The 20,049-nt window shown below is 43.3% G+C and overlaps 1 protein-coding gene across 1 annotated transcript in view; it reads left to right on the top strand.

Annotated features, from left to right (window-relative positions):
- ITGA9 (integrin subunit alpha 9) overlaps positions 1 to 20,049 on the top strand; it is a 245,911-nt gene that overhangs the window by 8,057 nt on the left and 217,805 nt on the right. The window contains exons 2-4 of the mRNA XM_083577706.1: positions 11,212 to 11,339; positions 12,343 to 12,449; positions 18,482 to 18,605. Coding sequence (XP_083433832.1) covers positions 11,212 to 11,339; positions 12,343 to 12,449; positions 18,482 to 18,605 — 359 coding nt within the window. The remainder of the gene's footprint in view (positions 1 to 11,211; positions 11,340 to 12,342; positions 12,450 to 18,481; positions 18,606 to 20,049) is intronic.

Here is a 20,049-nt window from a genome sequence, read left to right as displayed (position 1 = left end):
ATTTGAAAGTGCTTTTGCACTTTTCCTGCCTGTCAGCTTTCCAGCGGTGTGTTTACTGACGGGGGGAGTTTCTCGAATAATATTGAGAAGCAAATTGAAAGAGCTTATTTTAATTTGGACTGGGGACAGGGGAATAGAAATTACATTTTCAAATGCTGAGTTGTCTCAAACACACAATACACATTTCTTAGTGCAGAAAATGCAAAGCTAAAAATGACTTGTTGGTGCAAGCTGACCCTAGATGTACACTTATGTGTGAAAAACTAGTATGGCAGTAAAAAACTGTTATAAATATGATTATTGTTCCTGCTCATGGCATTACCTTTAGATTGTAAACAACAACAACAACCCAACTGGATTCTGTTAGATTTTTCGTATCTCTCCAGGCATCACTTCTAAGGCCAGTCAAATGGATACGTCATTCTGGATGTACAATTTATGACATATTCTTAAAATAAACTTTCTCAGTATTAAGGGCAGGTGCACCTGCACATTTAAAACACACCCAGCACACCTTTAAAGCATACAACCTCTCCCCAGAATCTTGGGAACTGTAGAATATTAAGGATGCTTAGAATTTTAGTTCTGTGAGGAAGAAACTACAGGCCCCCTGGATTCTTTGAGGGAAGTTACGTGCTTTTGGTGTGTTTTGGATATGTGTATATCTGCCATTGTTCTAACTATAGAGCCCAAAACTCATACCATTCTAAAGGGATCTGCAGTTATTCAAACTGGGTGTTAATGCGCCCCCGTGCATAGAACATAAGACAAACTCTTCTGGATCAGACCAAAGCCTATCTAGTCTGGCATCCTCTTTCTCACAGTGGCTAAACCCAACCTAGGAAAGTCACAAAGAGGTATGAGGTTTAGTTCTCCTATTAGGGGAAGGGCTGTTCCTCAGCGGTGAAGCTTCTGATCCATCTGTTTATTTAAAATGATATTGATATGCTACTATTTCATTAAAAAAAATCAAAGTGGTGCCTCACTGACACTTCAAATATGTGTTTTTAATGTCCCAGAGCTCCAAGTGGTATCAGACGGCAGGCTCTAGCTGCCATTTTAATTTCCTACCATGTCCTTCCATAACACCACTCTGAGGCATTGTGGGAAACTCAAGCGGCTGCTAGACCCAGCTGCCTGGTGCGGCTCAGAGCACTGCTCAGAATTTCTTGGTTTCTGCCATCACCAGGATTCACCAATGGAGCACCACCTCCAGCAAAGGACCCTTTGCTCAGGGCGTCCTCAAACCTGGAACCAGCCCCAATCCCATGATAGGTAATTCTTCAAGCTAATGATGCACTGTCTGAATATATCTTTTTTTCTTCATTGTGAATCTCTTATTTCACTGGGTGACTCCAAGTCATGATGGAAAAGTAGGAGGGTTTAAAAAAAGAAACTGTTTCCTCAGAATTTCATCCATCCTTTTTATCAATATCCACCATGTATCATTTCAGAGAAAAAACATGTGCTTTTTACAGATAGGAAAGGCACTGGCCTTTGATCATCTTAATTTCTGTTTTCTGTACCTTTTCCAGTTTGACAATATCTGCTTTGAGATGAGACAAACCAGAGCAGTATAGATAGTTTTCAAAAGGAAGAACTGTCTTCTGGACTTCCAGATGTTGTTGGACTCAACTCACATCAGCCTCAGCCAGTATGGCCAGTGTTTAGGGATGATGGCAGTGGAGTCCAAGCAACACCTAGGATTGCAGGTTAGTCTTCAATATAAGTGTGTGTTATCTTTCTGTTACTGGCTTCCCGGGTTTGGGAGCAGACAGCTGCTGCTTGTACTATGGACAGGACACAGCTTTCTCTTACGCCAAAGAGAAAGTCGAGAACAAATTGAAATCCTGGGGCCTGCTTCCAAATAAGCTATATAGCACAGTAAAAACAAACAAACCTCTCTCCAGCGCTGTGAGACCTTATTGCTGTCATTATACACATTATATAAACGAGCTAGAAAAGATTAACCATCTGAAAGCCTATTCTAAATTCCACAGGGGAAATTTTTCACCTATGTGGGTTGTAATAGAAACGGTCTAAAACCTGCATATGTGAAATAAATTATCGTACACTTTGGCTGGGTTCATGCATCACAGTAAGCCATGGATTATGGCTTACTACTAGCACACAGGTGGCCACAGATTTAGTTCTCACTAGCTGTGGTCTAAACCACTGAGCCTAGGGCTTGCCGATCGGAAGGTCGGCGGTTCGAATCCCCGCGACGGGGTGAGCTCCCATTGCTCGGTCCCTGCTCCTGCCAACCTAGCAGTTTGAAAGCACGCCAAAGTGCAAGTAGATAAATAGGTACCACTCCAGTGGGAGGGTAAACGGTGTTTCCATGTGCTGCTCTGGTTTTGCCAGATGCGGCTTAGTCATGCTGGCCATGGAAAAACTGTCTGTGGACAAATGTCTGCTCCCTCAGCCAGTAAAGCGAGATGACTGCCACAACCCCAGAGTTGTTTGCGACTGGACTTAACTGTCAGGGGTCCTTTACCTTTACCTAGCAGCAAACCATGACTCCTGGTTCACTGTTCTGCCCCTACTGGGAATTTAGTTGCAAACAAGGCATGATGTAAAGTGATGTTTTGTTCATGGCTTATCAACTTTTGGATCCTCTTCTGTCACTCTCACTGGATACATAAGTGGCCTTCTATCGACTTTGGCTGTTGGCTCAGTTGCAACACTATCTGGACAGGAATAACCTTGCTTCAGTTGTTTCTAGGTTAGATTACTGAAGTGTTCTATACGTGGGCTGCCCCTGAAGACGGTTTGGAACCTACAGCTTGTGCAGAATTCAGTGGCCAGATTAATATATTTACTAATATTGTCATTTGCTATATTGATGGGATTGGCAATGAAGCCCACTAGCTCCAGCATGCAAAATTCATCCCATTTGCTTTGTGGTATGTTAGTTTTTGTGCATACTGTATGTGTTTACATGTGAGTCATGATTCAACCCCCCCCAACTACTCAGATATTTAAATTGCAGAGGGTAGGGGCTAAAGCCTGAAGAATGGTCATCCTGGTGTATATATGCAAACCCTTGTAAAATTTGATAAAGGATACTCTTCCCCAGACAGGCAGAATAGAGATAATGATTTATTCTTGCTCTGTGGAGATATATCCTTCCCCCCACCCCTAGAAAATTGGTGTGGAAGTCATGCTAGTGTTCAAACTTGAAATGTAGAATTGCTTTTTGTGTGTCTACACCTGTTTCCTTCTGGTATTTTGTTATCCAAGGCAGATTTTGCAGTACAGTGGTACCTCGGGTTACATATGCTTCAGGTTACATAGCTTCAGGTTACAGACTCTGCTAACCCAGAAATAGTGCTTCAGGTTAAGAACTTTGCTTCAGGATGAGAACAGAAATTGTGCTCCAGCAGCACGGCAGAAGTGGGAGGCCCCATTAGCTAAAGTGGTGCTTCAGGTTAAGAACAGTTTCAGGTTAAGAACGAACCTCTGGAATGAATTAAGTACTTAACCCGAGGTACCACTGTATAACATACGGTACTTTGCATGTTTATTCCTCCCTGCACAGAAAGCAAGGTGGTGTATTGAGCTGGTGTTTTCACTTGAAACGTAACATTGTGCCCCAAACACACGCACCAGGTTTAATTTCTTTATCTCATTGTTCAATAGAGACGTTGTATTTCAGAGAATGCCAGCCAGGTAAATGAAACTGAAGCCTTCACTTAATCCGGCCATTAAAAGTAATTTAGTTCACTGCAATGCGGTTGGCTATTTTTAAGCAATTCTGTCTCAGCGGTTTATTGTCATCCAGGTAACAAAGCAGCATTTGAGCTATGGTGGTCTAATCGCTTTCTGGCACCACTGTGGGCAGATGCACATGCTTGGCACCCCACTGTGCCCTCCATTCATCACTCCTTAAAGTGCTGCACTTCCTGCAATCTTGGCTTCCAAAGCTGTTTATCCTGAGGGCTTCTCAGCAAGAAAGGGACAGGAGGTGCATGTAAGGCAAGTACCAAGCAGAGAGGAAGAGGTCATAGGCGGATGAGTTAAACTGAAATTGCTGTGTTGGCTTCATCACTAGCTGAGCCAGTCCTGATGGAAATGGCGTTTTCTTTTGCTCTTGAAATGGAGGGATGTGTACCTTCATATCCTCTAAGTATGAAAATTGAGGTGTTGACTGTGTCAGGGGCAAGCTATGTTCCTTGCAGCCAGTCATGCGTGATAGCTGTCAGCACGCCGTGGGGCGTGCGTACATGATGTTGGCATGCCCCGTGGCATGTTCCCGCCATGCGTGCATGCCCCATGGCATGCTGACATCACTCATGCATGCTGTGGAGCCTCCTGACGTCACTCGCGCATGCCACGTGGTGTGCTGATGTGTCAGGTGGGTACCGAGTGGCATGTGGTCATGATGCAAGCACGCCCCATGGCATGCGTGCACAGCCGTCACGGAACTTTGAGGGGGCCCAGACCGCCCATTGAATTTTTTGGGGGGAGGCTGGACCCCTCTTCTCCCCTAGATGGCGCACCTGCATGGAGGTGCCAACTAGACTCTGACTCACTTAGCTTCAGCAAGGCTACTGCATTGTAGGCCTTCGGACCACGCTCCCAGGTGTGAGCAGTAGCAGCTTTTGTGTTGGAGCCGCCCTGCTGGTATTAGGTTACAGATGGTAACCTAATTCAACATCAACTTCGTTGGACTGGTCATGTTGTGTGGATGCCTGATGATCGCCTTCCAAAGCAACTACTCTATTCTGAACTGAAAAATGGAAAGCGTAACGCTGGTGGTCAACAAAAGATGTTTAAAGACTGTCTCAAGGCAAATCTAAAAAAATGTAGTATAAACACTGACAAATGGGAAACACTGGCCTGCGAGCACTCCAACTGGAGAACAGCCTTGACCAAAGGTGTCATGGGCTTTGAAGACACTCGAACTCAGGTCTCAAGGGAGAAACGCGCTAAGAGGAAGGCACGCTTGGCAAATCCACACTGTGATAAACTCCTGCCCAGAAACCAATGTCCCCACTGTGGAAGGATGTGTGGATCCAGAATTGACCTCCACAGTCACTTACGGACTCATTGTTAAAACCGTGTTTATGGAAGACAATCTTACTTAGCTACGAGTGATCGCCAAAGAAGAAGAAGACAGATTGTAGATTAGATTGCAGGTGATAGAATCTTAGAATCATAGAGTTGGAAGGGACGCCATGGCTCATCTAGTTCAGCCCAAAACTGTGACCTTGCCGTTTTCAGCAGCACACTCTAACCAACTGATCTGGCTGAACTACAACTCCCATTTTCCCTTACCTCTGAGTATGCTGGCTGGTGGGGTGATGGGAGTTGGAGTCCAGCAACATCTGGAGGGCATCACACCAGCTATCCCGAGGGAAAGCTCTTTTCTTTTATTTCTCTCCGCTTGAATTTTTGCACTGGTTGTTGTTGCTGCTGCTGCGAATTCCAAATCTGTAACCGAATGCTGACTCAAATGCTTGAGGAATTTGTAACTGTAAAAGGTTTCCCCCCCCTATCTGGCTTTATTTTACATACTTTCCCATGCAGTTAGTCACAGAGATTCCAGTGAAAGGCTAACGTCTTGCAGTTAATTGTGGTTACAACAAAGCTTGTGAAAATAAATAATTTTCTTAAACAGAACTCTGACCACCTTGTGACCTGCTCTGTTACATGCAAGATTCCCATGTAAAATCTTTCTCATCTTGGCCTATGGCTGAAGGATCTTGTTTTACCATTAAGCTGTGTCATTTAAACTTAAAGTTGATTACAGGGGTGGGGAGATTTAGATTTGTTGCACAGATACCTGACAAAGGATGCAGTGGGGGTTTTTTTTTTTAAATGTGCTTAACAATGGAATCCTACCCCCAAAGAATAGCACTGTTTTTCTGTCCAATGGGTTGGATTTGGACTTAGTCACCTTTTGAGTATACCCATTGGAATTTGAGTTAGACACTTTTGTTCTGAAAAAGCTGGAGATCTCTTACCTTGTAGCGGAATTTAAAAACACACAGATGAGATTATAGCCATGCATGTTCCACCACAATATAATTTGATAATATATGCTCTGATGTGTGATTGGATCAATCAAAGGAACTTATTGAATTCAGCAAAATTATGCAAATAAGCTTTCTAAAAAAGTTAAGTCATGAGTAACTTAACTCCCAAGGGACATGGGTGGCGCTGTGGGTTAAACCACAGAGCCTAGGACTTGCCGATCAGAAGGTCGGCGGTTCGAATCCCCGCGACAGGGTGAGCTCCTGTTGCTCGGTCTCTGCTCCTGCCAACCTAGCAAGTAGATAAATAGGTACCGCTCCGGCGGGAAGGTAAACAATGTTTCCGTGCGCTGCTCTGGTTCGCCAGAAGCGGCTTAGTCATGCTGGCCACATGACCTGGAAGCTGTACACCAGCTCCCTCGGCCAATAAAGCGAGCTGAGTGCCGCAACCCCAGAGTCGGTCACAACTGGACCTAATGATCAGGGATCCCTTTACCTAACTTAACTCCCATTGATTTCAGTGGGTCTGTGTGGGTGACTAAGTCTGCATCCAGTTCATTTGCAGAGGGTAGCCAATGTTACACCCTCCAGATGTCATTGTATTCAACATCCATCATCCCTAGCCATTGGGTAAGTTGGCTGGGGCTTATGTGAGTTAAGAGTCCAGTGATACCTGGAAGTCATCACATTGGCTCTCACGTGGGTTGACATAGAAGTGTTGCATCCCTGAGATATCAAACACCTCTCATCAGGCCTCTCTTATTGTGCAGCCGCCTCTGGCACCCTCTCCTGTAAATGACACACCTCTTCCTTCTGGGGAGGCAACTGAGAGTAAGTCAGATGCTAAGCCGGCTCCAACTCCACCTGTGTCTCCATGGCGACACCTGTGTGAACAAACTTCACAGGCCCAATGCACCCAAAGGAGCGACCCCTTTGCTTGTCCAGTCCAGGGACTCTGGCCACTTTCTGTGCTAACAGCTGTGCTAGTCCTGCTCTTCAAAGGGAAGATGCAGGGCGTGTGTAGCTTGTTGGGTTAGTGTCTCCACTTGTGCTTAGTCATGCATTTACACCTCCCTTGTACCCGCTATACCTTGTAACCAGAGCCTTGTCTACATACTGATCTGATTTGCGCATGAAAGACTTTGGGAGTTCATCGTCCAGCCTTGAGGGCCAGGAAAGCACCTGAAATGACGAAACACAGGGAATGTTTGCTAACCTCATCCTTATGACCTTTGTATGAACAAGAAAGAGAGTGTTTGCTTTTCTCTCTATCAAACTTTGGGATGTATAAATAGCATATAATTATGTTGGTAAAAACTCGTTTATTTATATAGTTATAGATATTTATTTACATGAGGTATCAGGCATTTACCCAGAAAAATAACTCTCACACTGATGTTTCCTCCACAGCTTCAACGCTGACTGACTTCATTGAAGCCAGAAAAACTGTGCTAAGATATTTAAAACAAACTTTAAAGGAGAAAAGGCTACATTAACAGTTTGATTTCTCTTGAGTTTCAGAGGAGAAGCTGCCAAATCGCAGGCTTTTGACAGGGGCTACCTTCTAAAGAGCCATGTTTTCACAAGTGAGAACAATTAGTGGCCCAGTTACCTAAATTACAGAAAACTACAAAGCCAACAAACATTGAGAAGCAAACACAAGGGAGTCTGAAATAGCAGCTCTCAATACAAATGCCACTGAGAGACGGGCAAGCTTGGATAAAAAATGCCAATCATTTCCTCTTTAATGTACACCATGAAGGAGCATCATTCATATAAATTTACTGACATTATTGAAAAAGAAAACTTTGATGGCAATATTACCAGCGTATGGGCTCACAATTTAAATTGTAAGTGGTTGGTAAGGAAGCTATTTCCATGACTTGTTACAGCTAAATACAGTTATGTATTAGCCTTGGCTACTTTAAAGGGATCTAAACACACTTTTCACCACTGGGGAGAGAAGAGATCTCTTAGTGGCCAGTTGGAAAAGAAGGAAGCTAGTCTGTAAAACTAAGGAAAAGATACACCTATTAATATAAGACAAATAAATGTGTAGAGCTTGAGACATTCATATGCTCATATAGAGGACTGTACATGTTGAGACTGTAATTTGGATTTATTAAGTATCATGTTTCTCAGCACACCACTAGTTGTAAGGAGACAGCTAACCTCCCTTAAAAGGTAAAGGGACCCCTGACCGTTAGGTCCAGTCGCGGATGACTCTTGGGTTGCGGCGCTCATCTCGCTTTACTGGCTGAGGGAGCCGGCATACAGCTTCTGGGTCATGTGGCCAGCATGACTAAGCTGTTTCTGGCGAACCAGAGCAGCGCATGGAAACGCGGTTTACCTTCCCGCCGGAGCGGTACCTATTTATCTACTTGCACTTGATGTGCTTTCGAACTGCTAGGTGGGCAGAAGCTGGGATTGAACAACGGGAGTTCACCCCGTCACGGGGATTCGAACCGCCGTCCGATCGGCAAGCCCTAGGCTCTGTGGTTTAGATCACAGCGCCACCTGCTTCCTCCCTTTGTTGTTGTTGTTTAGTCGTTTAGTCATGTCCGCCTCTTCGTGACCCCATGGACCAGAGCACGTCAGGCACCCCTGTCTTCCACTGCCTCCCGCAGCTTGGTCAAACTCATGTTTGAGAACACTGTCCAGCCATCTCGTCCTCTGTCGTCCCCTTCTTCTTGTGCCCTCCATCTTTCCCAACATCAGGGTCTTTTCCAGGGAGTCTTCTCTTCTCATGAGATGGCCAAAGTATTGGAGCCTCAACTTCAGGATCTGTCCTTCCCGTGAGCACTCAGGGCTGATTTCCTTCTGAATGGATAGGTTTGATCTTCTTGCAGTCCTCAAGAGTCTCCTCCAGCACCATAATTCAAAAGCATCAATTCTTCGGCGGCTTCCTCCCTTAAGGAACTGCAATTCTCAGAGTTCCTAGGGATAGGGAATGGCCAGTCAACTAGTTTCAGAGTATAATATAAGTAGGCATTGAGTTCCCCATACAGTGGTAGCTCGGATTACAGACGCTTCAGGTTACAAACTCCGCTAACCCAGAAATAGTACCTCGGGTTAAGAACTTTGCTTCAGGATGAGAACAGAAATCATGCTCCGGCAGTGCGGCGGCAGCAGGAGGTCCCATTAGCTAAAGTGGTACCTCAGATTAAGAACAGTTTCAGGTTAAGAATGGACCTCCAGAACGAATTAAGTTCTTAACCCGAGCTACCACTGTATAAAATAGGACCACACTTTGTAAAATGCCTTTCAGTTTGAATGTATGCAACTGAAAATTTCTCCTCAGATATGTTTTCTATGTGCCTTCTGGTTTTAGCTAATTGTGGTTGATATCTCTGTGAATTGTGTTACATAGGTAGGCATGAGTTCAGCTGGCAGAGTGTTAGCTTGGCTTAAAAAACTTGCAACCTATTGAAGCTCTTGCCCATTCCAGAAAAAGGCTTCTGGAAACATTGATGCTGCTTTTGCAATGCGATACCATCATCTGCTCGCATTGGATTACCATATACATAGAATCCACAGGGGCTGATTAGAAGAATTCAATTTCTGCTTTCTGAAATGAAATGAGTGTCCCAGTTTTTTCCCACCAAATTTTGTAGGGCAGAGCCAGCCCTGCTGTTAGGCAGAGTGAGCAGGGTGCAGATTTTGGGTTTCATGAAAAGGAAGCAAATAGTTGCTTTACTTATTGTTGTATTTTTGCAGGCAATGAGGTGGAGAGGTGTTTGTGTGATTTTCCGCCTCTTTTGCCACAAGAACCTGACTGGCCTTGGGTACGGTGCTTTTTGATTTGTGCTAAGGGTGGTGGCCGGGGCAACATTTGCTGTTCTGCTTGAGGCAGAGAAATGTCCTGGATACCCTGTTGCAGAGTGTGCATTATGATGCACACATTTACCTTGAGTACAAAAATGGAGTTTCTTGCATCTGGTTATGGGGACAAATTCAGTTCAGGTCGCATTTAAGAGGCTAGCCTACCTAATTTGCACTTTCTAATACAATTTACAAACAGAAAAACAGCCATCTTTTGAAATTTGCACTGCTCTGAATTTTGCAGTGCAGTTCTCCAACCAAGTGATGTTTATAAAAATGTGTATACTAAGGGCAAAGTGTGCAAAGAGCGCATCTGTTAGTCAAAACGGAATACATAATGCTTTGTATGGGACAAAATCACATACAAACGTAGGAGAAACTCACACTAAATGGCTGTTGACTTTTCAGGATGACTTAAAAAATCACAACCTTAAATAGTGGAAATATGGAGAACTAAACTTAAGATCAGAAAAATGAGAAACTAAAGTGGACAGTCTCCCATCCCACCTTCCAGCATAATTTCTTCTCCTCTTCCTCCTCCTCCTCCTCCTCCTCCTCCTCTTCTTCTTCTTCTTCTTCTTCTTCTTCTTCTTCTTCTTCCAAACTTTATTGATTTTTTTTTTTTTAAAAAAACCAATTACCAAACATGTTGTCTTCTCAGAGAAATGCACGTACAGGTGTTAAGTCTTGTATGCTGTCATCCAATGGCATCAAAGCAGACTTGGAAAATCTTTTACATCACAGATTAAGCTCACACCCACAGGGTGTACAGTTCTACCTCCGTTTAAGAACAGCCCTGTTTACGAACTATTCGGTTTACGAACTCCGCAAAACCGGAAGTAGTGTCCCGGTTTGAGAACTTTACCTCGGTCTAAGAATGGAAGCCGAACAATGGAAGGGCACTGCCGGCAGGAGGTCTCATTAGGGAAAGCGCGCCTTGGTTTAAGAATGATTTCGGTTTAAGAATGGACTTCTGGAACGGATTAAGTTTGTAAACCGAGGTACCACTGTACTTCAATCTCAGACCATTTTAATGAATGTTCCACCTTCGTTCTTCTGGGTTGAGGAGTGCTCATATTTATAGCTGAGGAGTTGGGGCTGGGTGGCAAGAGAATGCATACACAGTTGCCGTTGTTAATTTTCATTCTTTCCCAAAAGCTTATATTGGGGGGGTGGGGGCTAGCGATCGTGTTGTGCATTCTTAGCTCCTTCAAATAATTCATGGTTTTATTAAAGGAAAATGCCTTGTCTTGCCATGGTGGGTGGGCACAAGCATCTTGGATCATAGCTTCCTAAGGGTGTTGGGAAAACATAGCCTGTCAGTGAGAGCGAGCTGTTACTTTGCAACTTGTGTGCATTCATTTCCTTCTTGTAGCGTTAATGAAACATTCTTTTTGCTCTCAATTTCCAGGGTTTTGGTTGGCGCCCCAAAGGCAGAGTCTAAATACAGTGCCTCTCTTAAGTCCCCAGGAGCTGTGTTTAAATGTCGTGTTCACACTAACCCTGACAGGAGATGCACAGAACTGGATATGGGCCGAGGTATGTATGGGTCGACCCTGTTTTAAGTTTATATGCAAACTCTGTTTTGAAAAATTTCTCGTTCTCAAGAGCCTTAGGGCTTCGCTGTATGGGGAACGTCTCCCGACCCTACTCTGACTAAAGTTGCACTACAAGAAACTTAGATCTGTGCCTTGCTGGAGGCTTTTGACAATCCTTATTTCTCAGATGGAGGATACAGGAAATATTATTTGAGAAGAGAAGCTTCTCATCGTTAGTCATGCTGTGGTACTGCCAGGTTCTCTTCAGAACCTGTATGCATGTTGAAGTGTTTTATGCTTCTCCTTTAAATAATTGCAAATCAGAAGTCAAAGCCAGTAATGATATGTTTCTGATATGGCCACAGAGAAAGACTTTGTAAAAATGTGTTTAGCCCATTCAGGATTTAAAGCAGTGTAAATACATATGAAATACTCATTTAAGTGTAATAAAAAAACTCTATTTCCTTTATACATTTTTGTCTTAACTCAGTCCCCCTCCCCTTAGCTAGCTGTAAAAGAAAACCAGGACTGATATGTCACGGGAGCAAATCATGATCCTTCCAGTTATCCCTCCATTGCCACATAATGAGCAAAAAATGCTAATACATTTTGGGGTCTTGATCCAAAAGCTCTTCGAAGTTGGCAGTGGGTGAACTATTACAGCTGCTTTTCCTTGTGGTATCAAATTTGCAAATCCATAATTGATCAGCAAACTTTGTGAGGAAGTTCTTCCTTGGGCTTTCAAATATTTCATCATTCAGCTTACTTGGATGACCCCAGATTCTGCTTTTGTGAGAAAGGGAGAAAAACTTATTTCTATTTATGCGTTCCTTTTGTTTTCCATTGCCATTGAAGAGGGTATTATGCCCACACGGATTCATCCTGAATTCACCAGATATTTGATAAATAACTATGTAAACTTACTTGTGTGATCACTGTGGAAATAAACAAATGCCATCTTCCTCCCTTATTAACTTTCACCCTTGCTCCTGCATTCATTCTAGCAAATGTTCAAGGAATGACCTGTGGAAAGACATGCAAGGAGGACAGAGATGATGAATGGATGGGTGTAAGCCTGGCAAGGCAGTCCACACCTGGAGGAAGTATCCTGGTAAGTTTGCTGTTCCCTTATTCCCATCAAAATGTGAAGTGTCACGCTGTTGCCGGTAGTAATGCGTGCGAATTAATTTGCTGTACCAGTGATTGACAGAATCCAGCTAACTCTGTATTTTCACATCCTTTAAGAGGAAGGCAAATAGGGTCCCGGGGACAAAGCTTGCTTCTGGAAAGAAGGCTTCAAAGGAGTTACACCTGCTTCTGTCACCCTTGAGGGCTTCCTCTTAAAAGTGGTGAAGGCTTTAGAACTTGGAACAGAATGAATAGCACTTTGTATTCCTGTGAATGAGTCGGGTCTTCTTTCTTCTTCGTTTAAAAAGCATGAAATTAGTGGTGCCACGAGTAGATGTTATGTGTGCACCTATAGAGATGGCAGATTCATTATACGTCATATCGTAATTCTACAATAAACCTTCTAATGTATGCTAAAGCTAAATATTAAGTAGAAGGATTTCGGTACACTTATTAGACATGCATACCTAGTTTTGTGGCTGGGCCTTCTGGTATCAGAAGTTAACTACTGAAATCAGCAGGAGTTGGTATTTTTCTGTGCTAAGGAGCATCAGTGATGAGCATGAACTGGTGACGATTATTCTGCAGAGGAGCAGTGTGACTGTCCACACTCATTCCATGGTCCTTAGCTGCTGTTACCAATGTTTGTGACATAATTAGTGCATATGATGTGACAGTCAGCTTAAGCAATGGTGATCCAAAATTACTTGCAATGTTTTGCAAATATTTTTGGATCCCCTCCCGCCCCAAAAGTCCTTCTGGTTTTAGCAGCTGTTGCAACAATACCTGCCCTGTTTATCCACTTGCCCTTTGGGGAAAGAGCATAAATAAGACTTTTAATCTCCGGGTTGTGGGTTCGAGCCCCACATTGAGCAAAATATTATTGTATTCTGGGGGGTTAGACTAGATGACCCTTATGGTTCCTTCCAACTCTACAATTCTATGATTCTACTGCATAATGAAACCTGGAGAATGTTGTGCTGCAGTTCTAGTCTCATATTTATTGAAACCAATTTTGATCATAATGGTGGGTATCGAGAGTTTCGTCCTAAGGCGTGATTGGTTAAATGAGTCAATAAACAGAGACCTTCACAAGTCTGCCGGTGCTCCAGTAAAACATGGTTCTGTTAACTATCAGTTTGAGATAGAAAGCTAAATAGAAAACCAGAGATGAATAAAGTGCTGACAGCATGAGCTTAAAATATAATTTTAGAAAGCCGCTTGGATTTTGAAATATCAACATGAGAGTTAGTGTTTGTATTAATTTAAGTGTCTCAGTAATACAATAGAAGTTCCTCGTTCCTCCATGCTACAGTTGTAAAATTCATTATCTTATTTGCACTGGAAAAGTAACTGGGGACAGTGCATTAAATCTTGGAGAAAAGCCAGGCATCCTTTAATCTTGTTCTTTCACGAAGCACCTGCACTATTTATCATGCAGTTTGTTTCTTTTCCTCGTCAGAAAGAATTTCTGTGTATTCCTAATGTGAGCTGGTGGTATTGTTGTCATTTTATTTCTTTTTCTTTATTTTTAATACACTGTTTCTTTCCTCTTTGTTAATACTTACATGTAAAATTAATAATAACAAAAAGACGTATTTCCATTCTAAACTTATTTGAAACAGCCAAACAACTAAACCTCTAACTTCAGTGCAGCTTCCTATACGTAGGTGGTTTGAGTTTGAATGCCACCTTGTAAGTTTATAAGAGGCTTGTTTATCAAATTCAGAATGTGAAGTGATCTCTTCATGGTTGATCTCTTCATGGTCTGAGCTCACATAAAAGCTTTGTTGTTACTTGAAGAAAATATCCATTGAATGGTCTGGAAAGTGATGCTCAATTGCTTAGGCTAGTCAGGTGGGGAGCTGGTCAGAAGACCTTGGACAGAAGAGCTCTGGAAGGTTCTTATAAGAAACAATACGTGTAATAAATATTTAAGACAGAGGTTTTCAAACTTTTTTTTTTATAATGATATTTTATTGGATTTTAACAAAACAGAAAAAAAGATTTACAAAATCTTAAACAATAAATTCAAGACAAAAAACATAGAGAAGAAAAACAAAAAAACAAGAAAAAACAAGAAAATCAAAAATCTCTCTTTTCAGTTTCTCACCATTTTTCCCTTTTTAACTTATTTTCCTGACTCCCTCCCACCTCCCTCTTTGTATTCCAATTAACGATATGTTCAGCAAATTCATACCTCTTATCTTACCCTTGATTATATATCCCCATATAATATCCTCCTATTTTCATTTATAATCAAACCGTTCTTGCCAATTCTTATTTCACCTTATTACTCAAACCACTTCTTTTTTACAATAATTTCATTAATTTCATTAATTTTATCTTGTCCTCAAATCATTAAACTTTCAAAATTTAGACTAAATTTTGCTAAAGCCAATTACATCCTTTCCAACATCTTTTAATATTTCATTAGTATTGAACTAATTCCATAAATATAGATTAATTACACAAGACATTTCTCATTCTAGATTAGTCCAGCGCCCCTTTTCCTGGTTCACGACAATGTCAGTCCATATATCATTATATCCTTATCAGTCAGGTGTCCTGATATCAGAGGCCCTCAAATCATTTCCAAGCCCCTTCTGCGAGTTTTCTTGTTCAAACTTTTTGAGTCCATGGCTCCCTTACCCAACTACATTCTTTCTGTGGCACCTGTGTGGGGCTCAGGAGCCTGCAGAACTGGCAGCGTCTCACTCTTTTTCAAACACCCTCCCTTGTGGAGTGTTCCCTCAGTCTCTCATCTCCTTGGGAGTCCTCTGGGCAGCCACAGCTCCCACCCCACCCCAAAGGGAGGTTCCTCCTCACACTGCCCCACAGAGGCCTGGGAAACCCCCTTTGCCCAGCCCCAGAGGCACCATTCACCTGGGGAGCTTGTAGCCAGGGCTGCTGCAACAAACAGCTGTGCAAGCCTTTGGGAGGCAGAGACGCGAGAAGGCATCAGAGGATGGAGGGAAGGAAAGACGGACAGAGGCCAGTGTTGCCTGCAGCACCCCTGACCATCATTCAAGGCACCCCAGGGTGCCACAGCACACTGGTTGAAAACCACTGATTTAAGATAAAACACCCAAGCTGAGGAGGGACGCGGGTGGCGCTGTGGGTTAAACCACAGAGGTTAGGACTTGCCGATCAGAAGGTCGGCAGTTTGAATCCCTGCGATGGGGTGAGCTCCCGTTGCGCAGTCCCCGCTCCTGCCAACCTAGCAGTTCGAAAGCACATCAAAGTGCAAGTAGATAAATAGGTACTGCTCCAGCGGGAAGGTAAACGGCATTTCCGTGTGCTGCTGTGGTTCGCCAGAAGTGGCTTAGTGATGCTGGCCACATGACCCGGAAGCTGTACACCGGCTCCCTCGGCCAATAAAGTGAGATGAGTGCTGCAACCCTAGAGTTGGTCACGACTGGACCTAATGGTCAGGGGTCCCTTTACCTTTACCTTTACCTTTACCCAAGCTGAACTTTAATCAATTCATGCTTCTGCTGGCTCTTTTAGTCAGTGGATAGATAGTACATTCTTTATGCTCATTATATTCCAACAGTTTAATATTCCCATGGGACCTGGTATATGGCAGTGACTGTGTGAATTGTGAATGAGGAAGTCCCTGGTTCAATCTTGTCTCTGCCAAGAACTTGCCCTAGACAAGCACAGAGATTCCCCCAGTAGGAATCAGCCTTGGGATTTCACTTTCTTTGGAAGAAACCCCTCCCCCTAAGCTTTACCATGGTTAAGAAAAACATCAATACTCACCCTTAACCATGGTTAACACTAACTGCAGTTTCCCTTAGTGTGGGATATGAAGGCCATTTGGTGATTGTTTACCATGGCGGAAGTGCCTAGACATGGATAGTGGTTGACCACGGCGAATAGCGCTGTTGTTTCTCTTAACTGTGGTTAAGGCAGAAGGGGGAGTTTGCTTGACAGAACTATTGTTGATCAAGGGTTTGTTTATAGGAGGGACCCTAGCTCAGTGGCAGACTACATGCAGAAGGACCAAGGTTAGATCTCTACCATCCCCAGTAGCAGCTGAAGTGAAAGACCTTTGCCTGAGACCACAGAGAGCCACTGTGAGCCAGACCTTCGGTAGCCAACATAATGCTTTCCGTATGTTTGGAACTATAGCTTCCATCATCACTGACCATTGACCAAACTGCTTTGGGCTGATGGGAGTTGTAGTCCAAAAAATCTTGAGCGTACTGCGTTGGCTCTCAGTGGAGTAGATAACACTGGGCTGTTATAAGGTGGCTTCTTATGTCAGCAGTCTTGTTGTGCACTTTTGGCTCTAAATTTTAGGCCGTTTGGGTGAGATGGGATCAATCCCCCCCTTTCCCTCCTCCTGTGTTTGGCTCAAAATTTTCATTTCTGAGCTGGTGGTGCCAGAGACTCGCTGCTGATCTTCTCCATTTATAGCAGCCATGAATGCTCCTCTGAGAGAGTTTAAGTTGAGGAACTGGTGTAGGTCATTGGCAGTTTTTTCCCTGATGTGGAAGATAAATCTACAAATGAGGAATTGTGAGACTTTAGTTACTTAGTCATAATTTAAAGGGGCCTTTTGTTTCAACGATTTGCATTGGATATAAATTTTCTTTGCAGTCAAGATTCCTTCCTCCTTGTGGCATCCTCTCCTCACTGGTTTCCTAGGGGAGGCTTGCAGAAAGTTGGCCTTGACACTGGATGTCTGTAGGATACTGTCTTCCATTAAAATGTATATCTGTGTGTTGTATTCGCAGTGGAAATGCTCCATGAGAGAAGCTATTTCCTGAACACTCTAGATATAAATATTTCATGATTATTTTTTCTAAAACCAAATTCTGAATGCAGTGTGTGTTGGGAATTGAAACCATAACTGAGTCTACTTAAAAGAGCAAATAACTTGACTTTAGTTTCTTCCAAGCTTCCTTACATACATCTGGCTGTCAAAGCTGAGTGCCATTATAAACATCCTTTGTAGAATTGCATTCCTCGCTCTGACATCAGAGAGCTTCACAGAAACCCTTAGGACCAGGGGCATCGATAGGCTTGTGTGATAAATAGCTTAATTTAGTAAATAAAAGCATTTGCATTGCTGAGCACAGCTCATTCGAACTAAACAAGCCTGAAGCTTGTGTGATAATGTTCCCAGGGCTATTAGGGCATAGACCAGCCTTGGGTCCCCAGATGTTGTTGGACTACAACACCCACAATCCCTGACAACTGGTCCTGCTAGCTAGGGATGATGGGAGTTGTAGTCCAACAACATTTGGGGACCCAAGGATGTGAAAGGTATAGACAGTGGGGGCCGTGGCTGTCTTCCTTTAGGGGATAGACTTCCAGCTGTGAGGAACACTCTGGGCTGACTAACATCTGGAGATGTTCCTTCTGCCTTGGAATAATTTTTGAGGCTTGACAGCTAGGAAAGGACAGTGGAATGAAGAGGTGGAGAAATAAATTAGGAAGGATCACAAAGGCAGATGAGAATACTGAAGGCCAGAGTCAAATAATTTACCTTACCACATCTCCTTACTAATAAGGTATGAGGATAATACAGCTTGCAATGCAACTTATTGCCTGTATCTATCTAGGTAACAAAAGGAGATGAACCTGGGCATGCCATAATCTAAAAAATAAATAAATTACTTGTTTAGTTTTAATTTGAAAAGTTCAAAAGCTTTCATTGCTTCAGTAATACTTTTTAAAGAATGGAGACACACCTTGATGCCCATAAGAGTGTGTTGAAGATAATGTCATCATTGCCTGTGCTGAATACCTTCCCTTTTTGTCCGGCTGTTGCCTACTGGTCAAATAGTGTTCGCAGCTTTCTGAAGCACCATGTACAGCTGCCAAACCTATGCATGGAGATGGAGTGTGCGTAGAAGAGGGAATGATCCCTCTGTCTTACCATCTTCAATTCAGAATTGTTGGGTTTTTTTTGGGGGGGGGAAACACTTTTTGCCTCCAGGCACTGATTTTCTGGATCCAGGTATAAGCATTAATTTCCCCCATCTGGTTTGTTTACCATAGGCCTGTGCACACCGTTGGAAGAATGTCTACTATGAGACAGAGTACATCCTTCCTCACGGTTTCTGCAACATCATCCCACCCAATCTAGGGTCCAATGGCAAAAGGTTAATGCCTTGCTATGAAGGTAAGGGGATATTTTTCTTCTTCATTGTATGTACTATTGCTTGTGACTGAGTAGACGCTCACTATTAACTTCCAAAATTTTGGTGCTCGGTGCATTTTAACTGTTTTTCTTGTATGAATGTAAACGGTATCCCTAAGATAAACCAAGAACAGCCTCTTACGTACTATGTCCCCATAAACCAAGACAAACATCACAAACACACAGAGAGTCTTCAGCTCTGAAACTCTTTCAAGTCTGCCCAAAGTTAGGCCTGGAAATCTTTTGAAGGCAATGTAAAGTTGCTGTCCAGACATGGGTGTAGCCGGGGGGGGGGGGGGCGTGCAGCTAGATCCACAAACATTATTGAAAAGCATTTGAAAGTTGTTGGGTTTTTTTGAGATTCTGCCCCCCAGTAGAAGCCTGTCCCCCGTAATGGCCTCTTCAGGGGGGTATTTTTACCTGTGATTTCCTTAAACCCGCCCCCAACATGGCTATGCTCATATGTGCAGACAGGCCTTTAGTGAATGTGAATTACAAAGATTATTTATTGGGCCAGTTTGCGCCCCCCACAGTGTGTTAATATATCACTGCATAAAGTTAACTTCTTTACACCCATGTAAATGGTGCAGGTTCTTGAGTTGGTTCCTTGACCCAATCCTTCTGTCTTGCTGTGGCATAGTTACAGCCATGAGTGCTATGGGCCAGCAATCCAAATAAGCTCCTATATGCAATAGGGGAGGAAGCTGTGGCCCTCCAAATATCGGACTCCAACTCCCATCAGCCCCAACCAGCATAGCCAATGGTTAGGGGTGATGGGAGTTGAAGTCCGACCATATCTGCACTATCTGCAAAACCACAGCTTCTCCATCTCTGCCCAAGCAGTGTAGTTCCATCATGTCTGAGCCATTTTTAGCCTGGGGATCTGGTGGGAGGAGGCTGTTGGATTACCAGAGCAACTTTGTGCCACTCTGTAAGGTTCCCTGGACTGGCCACTTCATGGGACGAGATCCTCTCCTTTTCTATGTCGCACTGTAATGTGCTGAACACATTGATGGTGCCATATTTAAAAGTCACAATAATTTCTACCCCACCTTTTTCTTAAATTACTCAGAGCTGGTCATATGTGGCATTATCTCATTCTATCCTCACAAAAAGACTCTGAGGTAGGCTAGGCTGAGAAAATGACTTGCCCAGTGTGCTTTGTGGCTGAACAGGCGTATGAACCTGGTTTTTCCATATCTGAGGAAAAAACCTCTAGTGTCCCAGTGTTTCTCAAACTTGGATCCTCAGCTGTTGTTGGACTACAACTCCCATCATCTCTGACCACTGGTCCTGCTAGCTAGGGATGACGGGAGTTGTAATCGAACAACAGCTGGGTACCCCAAATTGAGAAATACTGCATCTAGACCACCCTTCCCCAACCTCCAAATGTAGTTAGGCTACAATTACCATTATCCCTGATCAT

Source organism: Podarcis filfolensis (genome assembly GCF_964270895.1).
Source record: "Podarcis filfolensis genome assembly, chromosome: 12".
NCBI classification, from domain to species: domain Eukaryota; kingdom Metazoa; phylum Chordata; class Lepidosauria; order Squamata; family Lacertidae; genus Podarcis; species Podarcis filfolensis.
This window is presented reverse-complemented; position numbering and strand designations above follow the sequence as displayed.